This window comes from Dipteris shenzhenensis, chromosome 8 (assembly GCF_047967505.1).
Source record: "Dipteris shenzhenensis isolate YYH24624 ecotype China chromosome 8, Dip_SZ_1.0, whole genome shotgun sequence".
Classification (NCBI taxonomy): domain Eukaryota; kingdom Viridiplantae; phylum Streptophyta; class Polypodiopsida; order Gleicheniales; family Dipteridaceae; genus Dipteris; species Dipteris shenzhenensis.
In genome coordinates this window covers 16,574,068-16,588,197 of record NC_141603.1, presented here as the reverse complement: position 1 = coordinate 16,588,197, position 14,130 = coordinate 16,574,068, and the positions used below count along the sequence as shown (strand labels likewise).

The following is a 14,130-nucleotide window of genomic DNA, read 5'->3' as shown; positions in this document are numbered from 1 at the left end:
TGTGAATGGTCCTCGTCTATTGGCTGAAACCTGTAGCATACCTACCTCCTCAAGGTCAATGTCTGGTAGTAGAGTGGAATCATCCTTGAAGTCGAGGATTGGTGCCTGATGAGCGCCTGTCCTCGCGTTGAAGTCCCCAACTAAGAGGACTTATCCACGGCTAGAGAAGTCAATAATGGACTGATATAGAGCAGCAAATGGAGATGTCTCATCCTCACCTCGGATATCTCTAGCAAAACGGGAGGTCTCAGGGGGGAAGTAGCACACTGCAAAATAAACAGATCCCGATTGTCCATGTGTCGAATCCGGATCCAAAGAAACTTGGAATGTGCATCTCTCTGCTCTACTGAGATGGCCCCGAAAAGTGTGGATCTATAAAGGACAACGACTCCTCCTGACCCTCAAACCCCTCCTATATCCCTCGTCTCATCTCTGTAGGCCGACTCCCATGTATACCCGCTGACTACTGGTAGTGGATGCTCTGGACTCTGATGTGTCTTTGTATAAAAGACTATGTCGTGACTTGTATAGGATTCTGAGAAGTTCCCTGCTTCTAACCATAAGGTGCCATTACAGTTCCAAATGGTGCATGATAGGGTCTCGAATATCTGAGTCTCATAGACCCTGCCTCCCTATGTGGGAAGGGAGGTGGATGCCCGACGGGGGCCTGTAAGGAGTCATCCATCTTGTACTACTGCCCACTTTCCCTCCTTGTGGGCTTGATCCCGCTGCTGCAACAAGAAGCGCCCCTCCTCAAGCTATAGTGGAGTGAGGCCCTCATCCATGGAGATCGCTAGTTGGTCTCGTAAGGCTGACCTATGACGTAAAGTCGAAAGTCATGCTTGGGCATCGTGTTTCTTGGCGACTTTATTCATATCTTTGCCACCTTTCCCCATTCTTTTTTTATGATCCCGTGTTCGGTGTAGGTGTTAGTGGAGGAGCGAGAGCGGGAGCACGAGCCCCACCCCCCATGGTGACAGGCACACCTAGTCTGGGGTTGAAAAAGAAGGGGAAGTGAGAGGCTATGAAAGAGTGGGGGAGCTCAACAGACGGGCCTGCAGGTCGAGGCAGAGGGAGCAGGTTAGAGTAGAGCTGCAGCATGGGGGAGGGGGGGCTGTGGGCTGGAATGGAATGGCGAAGGGGTAGGATGAGGAGGTAGTGCAGGGGGGGTTTGTGGGCTGAGGCCGTAGCAAGGAGCAGGGAGCAGTGTGAGCAGAGAGCGGAGCAGGGTGGGCATAGAGCGGCGGAGCAGCAAGGCTAGGCAGAGAGAGAGAGAGAGAGAGAGAGAGAGAGAGAGAGAGAGAGAAAGAGAGAGAGAAGTGGACACACAGTCCAAAACATTAAGTATGCAAGCCAATCACAGGGCTTCCAGATATCTCCCTTTCTTTATCTCTCGATCCAAAAAAACTAGAAAAGGATATTGAATTACAAAGAAGTTATCTATCATCATCAAGTTATACAAAAAGTGCATCTCAAAACAAAATGTGGGATCGATTGAACCCCTTCACCCTGTTGCCATCATCAAATCAAAGACCTCCTATTGCAACCCTGGTAGAGAAGTGTGTCAGCTCAACTGCATCCATCCACAAACATAGACATGTTAGAACATGCATATGATGTACTATGGGGCTACACGCTTCAGCATCAACTCAGAGTTGTTATCCATGTTCATCCGTTAGGTATGCAATATTCAAATCTTGGTATTCTCAGTTTCCACTAATATGTGGGCAATTCAACAGACTGAAAGAAAAATGTAGAAGAAACTCAAAGTGCAAAAAATTCCAATAGCAAATTCCAAAGGAAATTCCTTTTTCTTAACCCTTATCTTTATCTAACAAGGCTAAGGAAATACTTGGGAGTTAAACGATTTTGAAAATCCGTGTTTTCTCAACCCATTATCAAATGCGAAGTATTTATGTATGTGTGATGCGTGCGTATATATGTGCCACCGCATGTGTATGTGCATGTTCATGTGTGCATATGCACCTGTGTGTGTGAACAGGCGCATGCACGCATGCGCGCAAGCACATGTGTATGTATGTGTGTGTGTGCACGTGTGTGTGTGCATGTGTGTGTGTGTGTGTGTGTGTGCATGGAAGCACATGCCTGCATGTGTTTATGTGTGTGCATCTATTTGCATGTGCGACAATTGGTGTGTTTGCGCACACTTGCACATGTGTGTGTGCATGCGCGTGCACGTGCGTGCTTGTGTGTGTGTGTGTGTGCATCCCCTACCTATGTGTGTGTTGTGTGCACACGTGCATGTGTATGTGTAGTGTGCATGTGCGTGAGTGTGTGTGAGTGCATGGAGTGACAAGAGGCAATGGCTCAATTTTTGTGAGGATTACAATCTACCCTCGCTGTGTCTATGTCTGGGTATGCTTAGCCCATCTTAGTCGTCTTGCCTTTCTTTTGTTTGAACCTCTTTGCATCGATTGGCGTATCCAGGGATACCTTTCAACAGCACTATGCGAAGGCACTTGTTGATGCAACAAATGTTGAATCCACTACTTGTTTTGGCACCTGCGGTAGGACGAGTGAGCATTGATATCTTCTATGCAGTGGAGCACGGATGTCTTAGGGGTGCGCGATTCATGTAAAACTCTCAATTGAGGTTATTAAAGACAATACGGATGTCACTTAGTCCCCCCCCCCCTTTCAATTTAACTCTCCGTCTACATCTTCTCGCATGAACAAAAGGGTGGATTTGACTCGTCAAACAAGATTTTTTTAGTCCCCTCCTGATCGTTGCAGCTTGATAATCTCCAAACTTTGTATCATGATTCGGTGCAGCAATTTCCATCCTTTTCAACGTTGCATCGTGATTTACTTAGGGATTCTATTCTTGAATCTTTGAGAGTGTCCCAGCAGTTGGCATTTGCATCTATCTTATGGCAAAATTCTCATTGAACTTTAGCTTCATGCTTGCTTGGGCTTAGTAAGCCATTGGAGCAAAATCTATTTTTGATTTTATTTTTTTGAGTAAAGGCTTCTATTATGCACAGTGCATGTGATGTACCTTTGATCAGTACAAGCGATGTTTCGGGTCGAGGCTTATGGCTCATGTGATGTCATGAGATCTACATTTCGACCTAGCTAAAGAATATGTCGCATTGCTAGTCTTCATTATGCTGAAGTCTCCTCTAGCCCATTTCTTTCCCCATATTCACACTCATGTGGCTTTGTTCTTCATTTTCCCCAACAAACTTTTTTTGTTCTTAGAAGAGATGCTAAGTCTTGTATTTTTTGAGACATGCAAGTGCCCATCCTTGCTTGTTTGGATGTCGGATTGGACATGTCTTCTCCTTCTTATATTCCTCTACACTTTTCATCTTTTTCGATTGCATGATATAAATGTCAAAAGCTAGGTCATTTTGCTTCCTGCTACAATACCTCTCGATTGGTTTTTTGTAAAAACCACCTTTCCAAGTTACTAAGAAACAATGGAAAAAAGTTGAGGGGGCCTATCTTTGCTCAAAATTCACTCCCAATAGATTCCAACCCTTTTAAAAAATTGACCTTGTAGGCTGTGCGACATGGTAGATTAGGGACCGCTCTTCGTTCAACTAGGTGTGCTTTTCCCTATCATGGATCGTCCTATTGTCCATGTCCCACGGGAGGTTTTCAAGGATGGCTCACGTAAGGAGGTTGCAAGTTCATATACGGCTCTTCATCCACATGATATAGCTTCTCCACATACTGTCAGTTCCTACTAGTTTTGTTGTTCACGACATGCCCATTGATATTCATAGATGCAATTGGGAATATGGTCACATATGTTGTTCAACAACCACATCATATATGTTTACATACTCAAAACTTGAGCTTGGATGCCTTCGTCTCATATGGTAGAGTTTTCACAAAATATGTTGAATAATTTATAACTTTTTCACCCCCTTATGAAATTGACATTTGATCCTCTACTTCAAAATTTTGAATATCAACTAGATCAAATCCTAACATTTTGATACTTCTGAAATCGTTCCTTTGCATACTTTTCAAGAAAACCAATGGTTTGACTTTGGATGATTTAATCCTTGTGCCTCCCTTTGGGTCCTCCTAAAGTTCCATCTTATTTTGTCCTCCTAACTCCTTTGCCAAGAGCTCCCAGTTGTAACTCTTAGCTTTTGTACTTCTTGTTGAGTTTTCATCTCTTCTAAGCTTTTACACATAGTAATATTAAACATTACAAAAAAAAGTACGTTTGTGTAAGCTCACAAAAGTGCACACGTGTATTTGTGTGCATGTATACATGTGTATATGTGTGTTGTATCCATGTATGTGCATATGTATGTAAGGACTATTGATAGTCCAAGAGTCTAAGGGTCATAGTCCAAGAGCTAGTGATAGTCAATCTTGTAGTAGCTTAAGAATCCAAGATCTTGTGGTAGCCTAAGAGTCCAAGAGCTTGTGGTAATTCATGAGTCCATAAAAGTTCAAGCGCCCAAGGTTGATAATCCAAGAGGTAGTGATAGTCCAAGAGTCCAAGGGTGGCACTAGGCAACATTCACTTCTCCATGACATAAACCAATTTGCCGTTAATAGGCAAAAGAGATGGTGACAAGATCTAAAGGCTTGATCAAGCAAGATCCAATATTTTTTTAAGTTTGAAGTCAAATTTGATCAAGGGAATATTTTCTTTTAGGTTTATAGTTTGATGTGAAATTTTATATGCAATAGAATTAAAAGTGTGTTGAACCTTTTCATTTCTTTCTAGTTCATGGGAATAAATTGTAAGATTGCAGTGAGAAATGCAACGTACTCAAGGTCTAGATGTGTCCTAATTGTTATTAAAAACCCACATTAAGCCATAATCTAATTTTTTGTACAATGTCCTAAAAGCCTCGGATTATTTAAGCTTGCAAACCCATAATTCAAGCTTGCAAACCCCCTTAGGCTGCATATCCATCCTCTTATTGATACAAGAGACAAAAACACCTCTTGAACGTTTCTTAACATGATTAAAAAGAGCACAATAGAATGTTTCTTAACATGCATTTTATTAAAAAAGAATCCATGAAACAAATAATAAAAAATGATTCAACGACATGGATTCCACAAAGTGGCACCAACAAACATGAAATCCATGGACAACATGTAAAGAAGAACAATAAAGGCTTTTATTCTCTGTCTTTCCATCCTTTCCTTCATGTTACCACTTCTCACTTCCCCCATTTCTTTAGGCTAGCAAATCCCCACTTCCCTCCATTCTGTATGTGTGGTTTCTCTTCCACTAGTTCCTTACTTTCACTCCAAACTTGTTGCAATTTGTGGGCTAAATTGCTATCTTTTTTGTAAGTTCATTGGACCTTTTAAATTCAGTAATTGCTATTGTTACACACTGCATTATGAAATTTGTTATGCTGGAACATGCCTTGAGCCTATTGTTTCTGCTACTTGTCTACAATGAACAAGCCCCAAATAAAATACTTGTTGCTGCACTTATAGTAGATTTTGTGCCTTGTGGCAATCGCTGGGTCAGCCATTCGTGCATGAAGGATAAACAGGTTCATGAAGAAGAGCAATGGTCGACAGAGTAAGGCAGACAAAACCTAAAACAATAATTGGGAGGCATACTTCTTTCAACATAAAGATTCTTAATCCTAGATGTGGAGACTACACATAAAATTTGGTCATTGACTTCATCTTGATGATGAAAAATGCAGTTTGTTGAAATCCCAATAAAAATATCATGTGTATCCACAATTGATTTATGAATGTCATTTGCCTACTACTTACTATGGCAGTTGGAGCAGATTTAGAGGCAATTACAAGCCCAGTCGGACCTACAGCAGGTCGGCCAGATTCAGGCAGGCTGAGCTGATAAAAGGCAGCCTCAACCCTCGCTCTAGGTCAAAAGCCGGTAGCCTTCATCAGCCCCCACAGCCAGCTAAGCTTCTCCAGGAGCAGTTTCCAGCCTTCCACAGTAGCCAGATTCATCCATGGGCAGTAGCCAGATTCATTGGAGGAAACCAACACTTGTACTTAGTGTTCCATTGGTGATTGTCAGGTCCAAGAATAATAAAGATAGTAGTTAGCATAGCCTAGCAGTCATGTGCATGATGTGATAAGTCTTATGCATGCCATCTCTCTCTCTCTCTCTCTCTCTCTCTCTCAACATGCACCATTTCCATACCTCGGTCTATCTTGGATGTGGAAGGGCTTAAGATGCGTGGCTACTTCTCTGGTCGCTTTGGCTGATGGAATTGCGGGGTCTAAATGTTGGGCCCAAGGAGAAACCAATGTTTCATTAGTTAGGAGGGGTTAGGACTTTAATGTGAGGGGCAAACCAATGTTCCATTGGTTTGAAAGGGTTAGAGCATTAATGAGGGGCCACATGGCAATTCCCCATGCATGCATCTCCCCCCCTTCATCCTCTCTCACGAATGTCGAGGCGTCATTAATGCTAGTACAGCTTTTTCAACTTTGGAGAAGGTGCTTGGACCTTGGAACCTTGTTGCTGCACCTTTCCCAAGGCGTTTAGAGTTGCTAAAGCTGATTTTCTGCACGGATTTTGAGGCTGGAACAGTCCCCAAGGCTGGCACGCATCTTGAGGAGATCCCTTGCAAGCTGTACGGCTTGTTTTTGCTGCTGTTCTCTGGATTTTGGAGATGGCACGCACTGTGAGGCAGCATCTAGAAGCTGTACAGTGGATTTTCTTCCATTTAGAGCTGTCTTCTTCGCTGGTGTCTGTGTTTTACACACATCTCGAGGCCTTGGAGCTGGTGGACTAGCCTTTCCCTCTCCTATTTTGGCCTCAGCACCCGTGAGCCTTGCTCTTCTTTCTCATATCCCCACTTCTCTCTCTTTCCCCTTGGCTGGAAGTCTTTTCTACACCCTTGGGGGCCAAGGAAGAGGATAGGAGCGAAAGAGCTCCCCCTCTCCCATGGACAGCGGGTATGGACATTCTAACTTCTTTTTGGTTTAATTTTATTATTGTTGATTTGTATTTTGTTGTTTGGAGTTCTTAGTAGGCATTACAGGCTGTAAGTAGATACCCAGTCATAGAGGAACAGATTGGTTGCTATTTGAGCATTTCTGGGGATTTGCTTTGATGCCTTGTCACAGTCAGGTGACACAGTTGTTGAGTTATGCCTTAGCCTTGGGGTACTAGTGGTGCACTGGAATTGGATGCAAGCAAAGGCCAAGTGTTGGCTCTGGCAGTGGAAATTGCAAGAAGACCAGTGCAAGGGTGCGCCCTTGTTGTAAAGCAGAATTCCACTTTTTGAAGAATTAAATAAATATCGAAAGGGGCGCCAAGGCATTTGGGGCAAGTGGGTGTCTTGTGTACTGATTTCACTGAGTAAGGGCATTCTAGCCTCCCCATTGTTGTTCTTTCAGTTATTTCCAAGTGTTTTTCAGTTAAAGAAGTGATTGAAAAGATGCATGCTGGCTGTAACTAGGGGTTGAAACAGTTTAGAAGTAGTTAGAAGTGGTTTACTTCCCTTTGGGTGACCAGAGGCCGGTTTCAGTGGTTCCATTGCCAGGATAGTCACCATCTCCTTGACTATCTCAGAGCAAGAGGAAGACAGGGCATCGGAGAGTTTTGAGGACCATAGCATCAATGCGGGTAATGAGGAGTAGGACGATGGGGAACAGCCTGTTTCTCCTGCACATGCCACTAAAGACTCACAAGATGAGGTAGATGAGGTAGAGGAGCTTGATCCCAATGCCCTTTTTCGCTTGCGAATGCAAAGTGCAGTGGTAGCCCTATCACAGTTGCAACAGACTTTCATGGACACTATGCAAACTCCTACTAATATTGCTCCTCCTGGAAGCAAAAAGACAGCTCAGTAGAAGCAGAAGAAGCATAAGAAGACTCACAGGCATGTATCTTTCAGTGGACAGCCATCAGAGATGCCCACAATCAACCCTGTGGTGGGTACTGCCAATAATTTCCATTCAGTTAAGGACAGAAAGTCCTCCCTCAGCCCATGATGCATCCAGGATATTTGGTGGAGGATCAGTTTTTCAAGCAATGGTGGGACAGCCCACAGAAGGGCTCAGTATGCCTGGTACATACTTGGGCAATTTTCAGCCAGGAATGTAAAATTTCCAGCAACAAATGATGGGGGGTATACTGGCTGCAAATGCCAACATGATGTATGCAAACATAGGGATGCAGCCCGGAATGCAGATGGGGATGCCGGGAATGATGAGTGGTTCCATGAATATGCCACACATGCAGGGAATGGGACCTGGAATGGTCAATCCAGCTATGGGAGTTGGTAATAATGCACAGAGTTTGGGCAGATTATGCCACCTCCTTATTTCCGGCCACCTGTGTATGACAACATTGCACCCAAGGGCAAATTGAAAGACTACAAAGAGGGTGGGGATGCTGTAAAATTTGAGCCATTCAATGGGACTCAAGATAGGCTGAAAGCATTGACTTTTGTGCAACAATTTGATGCTGCCTATGCCGGTGGGAACTTCATGGAGTCATCAAAGGTCAAGAAGGAAGATCCGGAGTCATTTACTGGCTTGGAAGCTATGGAAACTGACAACGGGAGTGGAGGCGAAGCCAGAGGACATGGTGGACAGGCCAGGGAAGATACTCATGGCAGTAGACAGAGAGGAGCTCAAAGCTTAGGAAGACAGAGATGCCCATGCCCTGGCATTAATCATAGGGACTACGGCGGACTTTGTTCTTTTACATATCTAGATGGCGAGACATCGAAAGAGGCGTGGGTCACCTTTAAGGATCTATATGAGACGGACAACACCTCTCAGATTCTGCTTCTTCAGCATCAACTCTACAATCTTGATATGGAAGAAGAAGATACGGTACATAGCCACTTGACGAAGGTCAAGGTGGTGAGGGATCAACTGGTGGCAATTGGTCACAAGGTGGACTCGTGCCATTTGGCCTTGATGGTACTGAGGAGGCTACCTCCGAGTTTCAAGAGCTTTGTTACGACCGTGACAGCAGGACAGAGGACCAAACCTCTGACGTTTGAGGATTTGGGTCCATTACTGCTACAGGAGGAAGCTAGGGAGAAGCTCTACAACGACGAAAAGGCGCTGCTGGCCAAGGATTACACTGGCAAAGGTAAGGGCAAGCCTAATAGTGGCAAGTCTAAGAAAGACGACTCTGATGACGAAGACACTTCTAAGAGGAAGATGAAAAAGAAGTGCTACTGCTGTGATACGCCAGGACATTTTGCAAAGGACTGCAGAAAGAAGAAGGCGGATTAGAAAAACAAAAGAAAGTAGTCCGACTCAAGGAGATACAAAGGCCAAAGCAAATGTGGTAATTGAAGAGTTGTTCCTGGTGACATCACCTAGTGTTACCAAGGTCAGATATGTTGACAAAGAAACCACAGTGAGGTTGTCTAACATAGAGATGTGGATCAACAAGGAGTCAGATGCCTTTGTGAAGGTGAAGGACAACATGGAGCGCTTGGTACCTTCCAGATGCGTGGCTGTTGACACTAACACGAGGGTGGATTCCAAGGAGGGCCTTGGGGTCTCATGGTCAGATGGATGATGTACTTCAGAAGGGGACAGTAAAGGATTACACAGGGTTTTGGTGGGTGCCTCAATGAGGTGCATGATTTGCTTTCAGAGCAAACACACAAGCAGTACGACAGTCTGGTATGTACTTGATATTCTGCATTTCAGTCTTTATAGCATGCTCTAGAGAGACTCTGCTCTTCATTTGTCTCACGAGATACGAGATTGAAAGGAATTGGCCTTCTTCGAAGGCAAAAGGGAAAGTATTGGTGCTTCTTCAAATCTCGGATGCAAATTGCTAGAAGGTGATGGACAAAGAGTACTGAAGCCAGAAGAGTACCTCCTTGAGAACTCGGCAAGAGTTCATGGTCTAGGTTATATGGAAATATTCATTGGTTGCAAACCTTGCCAAAGAAAGGACGGGTTGAAACAGACCCTCAAAGCATGGTGCTTAGAAGACTCCTGGTTATTCACTCATTATGAGGGGGACAACTGGAAGATCGTGATGGCTGGATTGCTCGAGTTTGAAGGCACGAACGTGACTGAAGATGGTGGTGCCAAGAGGTGCTACCAAAGATGGACCTGTGTACCACGATGGTGTGTGGAAGCGGAACCAGACCTGGTGGAGCACGAGCCATTGGATAAGAAGCTAGGAGAAGATTTTGACATCAAAAAGTTCTAGAGGACTACAACCAGGGAGTTACTGGAGCATCGTCATCGATGTGTTGACATTGGGCCTGGATGTGTCGGTGAGAGGGGGTGTTGGAAAGGTCACCTCCCTATCTGTAAGCCCCCATATGAGGGCATGGGGGGTGAACCTAGGGTTTGAGAGACTGATACATGAGCAGCAGCATGACTGCCATGTGGGCAAGAATCAAAGAGATGGAGGGTACCCGGAGCTAAGATCAATCTGCAGCAGCAAAAGGCGAAGCAGTAGCCAGCACAAGGAACCCGGAATAAGAGGCAATCACATGGCGCTGACATCTACAGGGTGTACGAATTTGTACGGCGCTGGAAAAGGGGCTGGCAGAGGCGCAGTTATGGCAGGATGTGCAGGCGCAGATGTGGAGCAGGTTTTGGGCCTGTTTGGAGGCCCTAGTTAGGGCTGGAGAATGGGCACCCAGGAGGGCAGGAGCAGCAGCAAATAGGGCTGCAAGGGACTGACCCTGGTAGGGCATATTTATAGCCCATATGGGCAGCCTGGTCGGCCTGGGGTCGGCCAGATTGAGGCTGCTGGATGGCTTTTTGGGGCAGGCCTTGTGCCCTATAAAAGGAGAGGCATTTGGCCTCATAACATATCACTTGGAGTAGCCATCAACCAGCAGATAGGAGCAGCAGAAAGACCTACCTTGGGCCTACATTCAGGAGGTGAAGGTGACCCAGAACAAGCTGCACTAAGCTAGAGGTGCTGCCCACCTAGGCTGGCTTCCGAACAGCAAGGTGGAAGGGATCTAGACAGAGAGTCTACATGCGCTCGAGTTGGAGCACGCGGGCTCACAGATCTAGAAGTGCTGGGCATCTAGTAGGAGAACCTGTTGGTATTGTATCCTGTCCTACTTTGTGGACAGACGGAAAAATAAAGAGTTGCTTCTATATTTGTCTCTGAGCATTGTCTATTTACTGGCTTGCACATCTATGCACATTAAGTTAAGAAGTCTGTGATTCCACACCCCACACGCACACTGTGTGAGCTCCTAGGCATTACTATCAGTCTTCCGCTGTGCGTACCCTCTGTTGGGTCATTTCTCACAAAATTGACCAATGAAAAACTGATCTACAAGAGTCGGATCTAGCAAATGTATTCAGCCCCTTTAATGAGGAAAGCCAAAAGTTGTACTCAGTGGCCTATTGATGACTGCCAAGGCCAAGCACACAATCACATAGAAACACACTTCAGAGTTCCTCCTACGACTAAAGATTTTGCATCCTTCAAATTTTCAGTGAGATTTTGAAATGGCAGGCGTTTTACTTAAAATTCACCTAATTTTACATTCCACTACCGTTTCATTGCAGCCGTTCCAAGGGACATCCTGAAACGTTTCAGAAACCTTGAAACAGTTTCATGAAATGTTTCAAGTTAGCATACTCTCAGTCTTTGGCTGAGTAGAATTTGTGTGCACGATGTCATGCCAACAGTTTCTGTCTCTCCCCCTGAGTTAGCTTTTGCACACACTCGTGTTAGTGAGAGTAATGTTAGGTTCATTCCCCGTAACATGCATACAATAAGATGACAAACAAATGAGAATTCTATGGAATAAACAAAGCATTTGTGTGCTATAAGCTAATTCCTTTGTTCATATAGTGTCCGCTGCCCAAGCTTGGATAAAATACTTCATAGCAAACAGAGAGACACAAGCTTCTTGAAATGGGGGGATCCAATCGCTATGCTTAAAGGTGTTCTTTTAGTGGAGTGATCGTCTAGCTCGTGCACAAACGAACCTTGAGGTATCGAAATCCCCTTGCTTATAATCGCAATCCACTATAGAGCATTGGCCATCCACATTGAGCGTTTTCACGAAGAAAATGGCTAGAGACTTGGGTTTCGGTACAGTTGTACAAAGAGCGATGCTTAATTCAGATCATGAAGGTAGTCTTGCCCTTTGTCTGGAGGGAAGGAGAAGCATCTGAGACAGAAACAACAGCAGAAATTATTCTTCAAAACAAAATTATTCTGGTAAGCACAAATTAGTGGAAGCCTTATACACATCGATACCTTTAGTGGTCTGGGGAGCGTCACTCTGCGCAGCCGCTTCGGAGACTATCTCTGTCACGCTTCCAAGGGTTGTTTTCAGATCCTGATTTTCCCTTTTCAGATCCTGATTTTCCTTTTTCATGGACATATAATGCTCCTGCAGCTGCTCAAAACGATGTTTGTGCTCCAGCATAGACACGCTTAAGAAGAGGCAAGAAGTCGCGAGGACTATGACGCCGAGGCCTTGCTTATTTTGAGCGGCGTTACGAAGCAGGAGGCGGAAGAAACTAGGGGGTTTGGGACGCAAGGAATCACGAAGCTGAGGGGAAGAGGGAGAATCCATTCCAAAGGCTGCAACTCAAAATCCTTAAACCCTAAACCCTCAATGTTACTCTCTGTAGTTGGAGCTGGGTGACGGAGTCAAGATCCTTAAACCCTAAACCTCTCTGTTTCTCTGTGTAGTTCTCTCTCTCTCTCTCTCTCTCTCTGTGTCTCCCTGCCTCTCTCTCTCTCTCTCTCTCTCTCTCTCTCTCTCTCTCTGCGTATGTCACTGTTCAACAGCTCCCTTTCCTGCTCGCTCCCGTTTATCCTCCTGCCCAGTGCCCTTCCTACCTCCTATACGCTACTCTCCTGCCTGCCCTTCCTACCTCCTACACGCTAGCTCCCTTGCTCCCTTTTCTCTCGCTGCCTGCCTCCTTTGGCCAGATACCCTACGTTCCTACGAGTGTTTTCTTTGCCTCAATTCGCCCAACTGGGTTGGGATATAGGAATGAGGGTGGGTTCACACCAACCCCTCGCCCGTCAAGGAAGAGAGCTTTAATTGTGTGCGCGCTTGTGTGCAAGGGGGGGTTTCTTTGGGGGGTGCCCGCATTGGCGGGACCGGGGGGACGGGGGTTCCGTGTGTGGTTCACACCTCTCCGCAGCGGACAGCCCATTTCACAAACATTCGAGAACAAGAAGTGTGGATGTTTTGAATGTCCTCCCCCTTTTGAGGTTTGTTTCACAAAAGGCGGACAAATCAGAAATAAATATTAAATGCGCTCCAATGTAATCACCAATCAAATGTGGCATGGTGGTAGGGTCTCTGGAGTGTCGTAGAAATGACAGCAGTCTGAATCCCATTTGCAACCAATCATCTTTTATATTTGAACATGGACAAACTCATGGGCGCCTTAGGAGGCCACCCGTGAAAAATCATTTTTTGTCCGTAGGGCATAGTCCACATGGGATTGTCCGGGAATGTGTGTTTTCGAAATGCTTGAAACATGGCTCTTGAATCTTATTTGTCCGCAGACAAGTGTGAATCCTACCTGATTGGTGGAGTAGATGGATGCTTGATTTCGTGTTAGGCGACGTGAGTTAGATCCCAATTCGTAGACGAAAATTCCACCCACCCAAGTAGATGGGCGGCTTCCATATGCTGAACAAATTTTTTTGAAGACACAATCCAGGCCCACAGTTTCTATTGGTCCAATTGTGGCGACGACCCTCCGCATCTCCTTTTATTGGACAGCCAGCGGGTGAGTCCACAAAAGGCATGATTTGCGACAATGCTCTTTCGAAGGCTGCAATTGTTGCTTTTGGGATTTGTAGATGGTGACGATTTGCAATCTGTGGTGCATGTCTTTCGTGAAAACTATGTTGATTATTTCAATGCCACTCTTTGCTATGCTTGTGCTGCCAAGAAGAAGTTGTGTTTGCTTGTATAGGAGCGAGAGATCGGAATGGTCGAAGCATGAGAACTCAATGAAGGAAGGTAGCAAGGCTAGGCATGACATATGCTTCTTGGTTTCTTGCAAGCATAGTGTGTCGGCAGCCATCAAGTTGCAATCTGCTTGTATGTTTTCGTGATGTGCGCTAAAGGAGGCAGTGTTCAAAGACTCGATCACTATGTGGGACTTATTGTATGTTGCGATATCTCTTTGGATGCAGTCCCATTTTGTGAAAGTTTGCAGCTGCGATATCTCAGGTTGATATGGCTT

At 45.1% G+C, this 14,130-nt stretch overlaps 1 protein-coding gene across 2 annotated transcripts; it reads right to left on the bottom strand.

Annotated features, from left to right (window-relative positions):
- Positions 1-11,686: 11,686 nt before the first annotated feature.
- LOC147899190 (uncharacterized) lies at positions 11,687-13,032 on the bottom strand. Of its 2 annotated transcripts, XM_087378428.1 has the most exons (3): positions 12,649-13,032; positions 12,170-12,612; positions 11,687-12,080 (listed from the first exon to the last, which is right to left on the bottom strand). In XM_087378428.1, exons 2-3 carry the CDS (start codon positions 12,489-12,491, stop codon positions 12,031-12,033), a joined length of 372 nt encoding a protein of 123 aa, XP_087234554.1. In that variant the 5' UTR covers positions 12,492-12,612; positions 12,649-13,032; the 3' UTR covers positions 11,687-12,030. The 2 variants fall into 2 exon arrangements, with proteins under 2 accessions (XP_087234554.1, XP_087234553.1); XM_087378427.1 differs by having other exon boundaries at positions 12,170-13,032.
- Between the last annotated feature and the right edge of the window lie 1,098 nt (positions 13,033-14,130).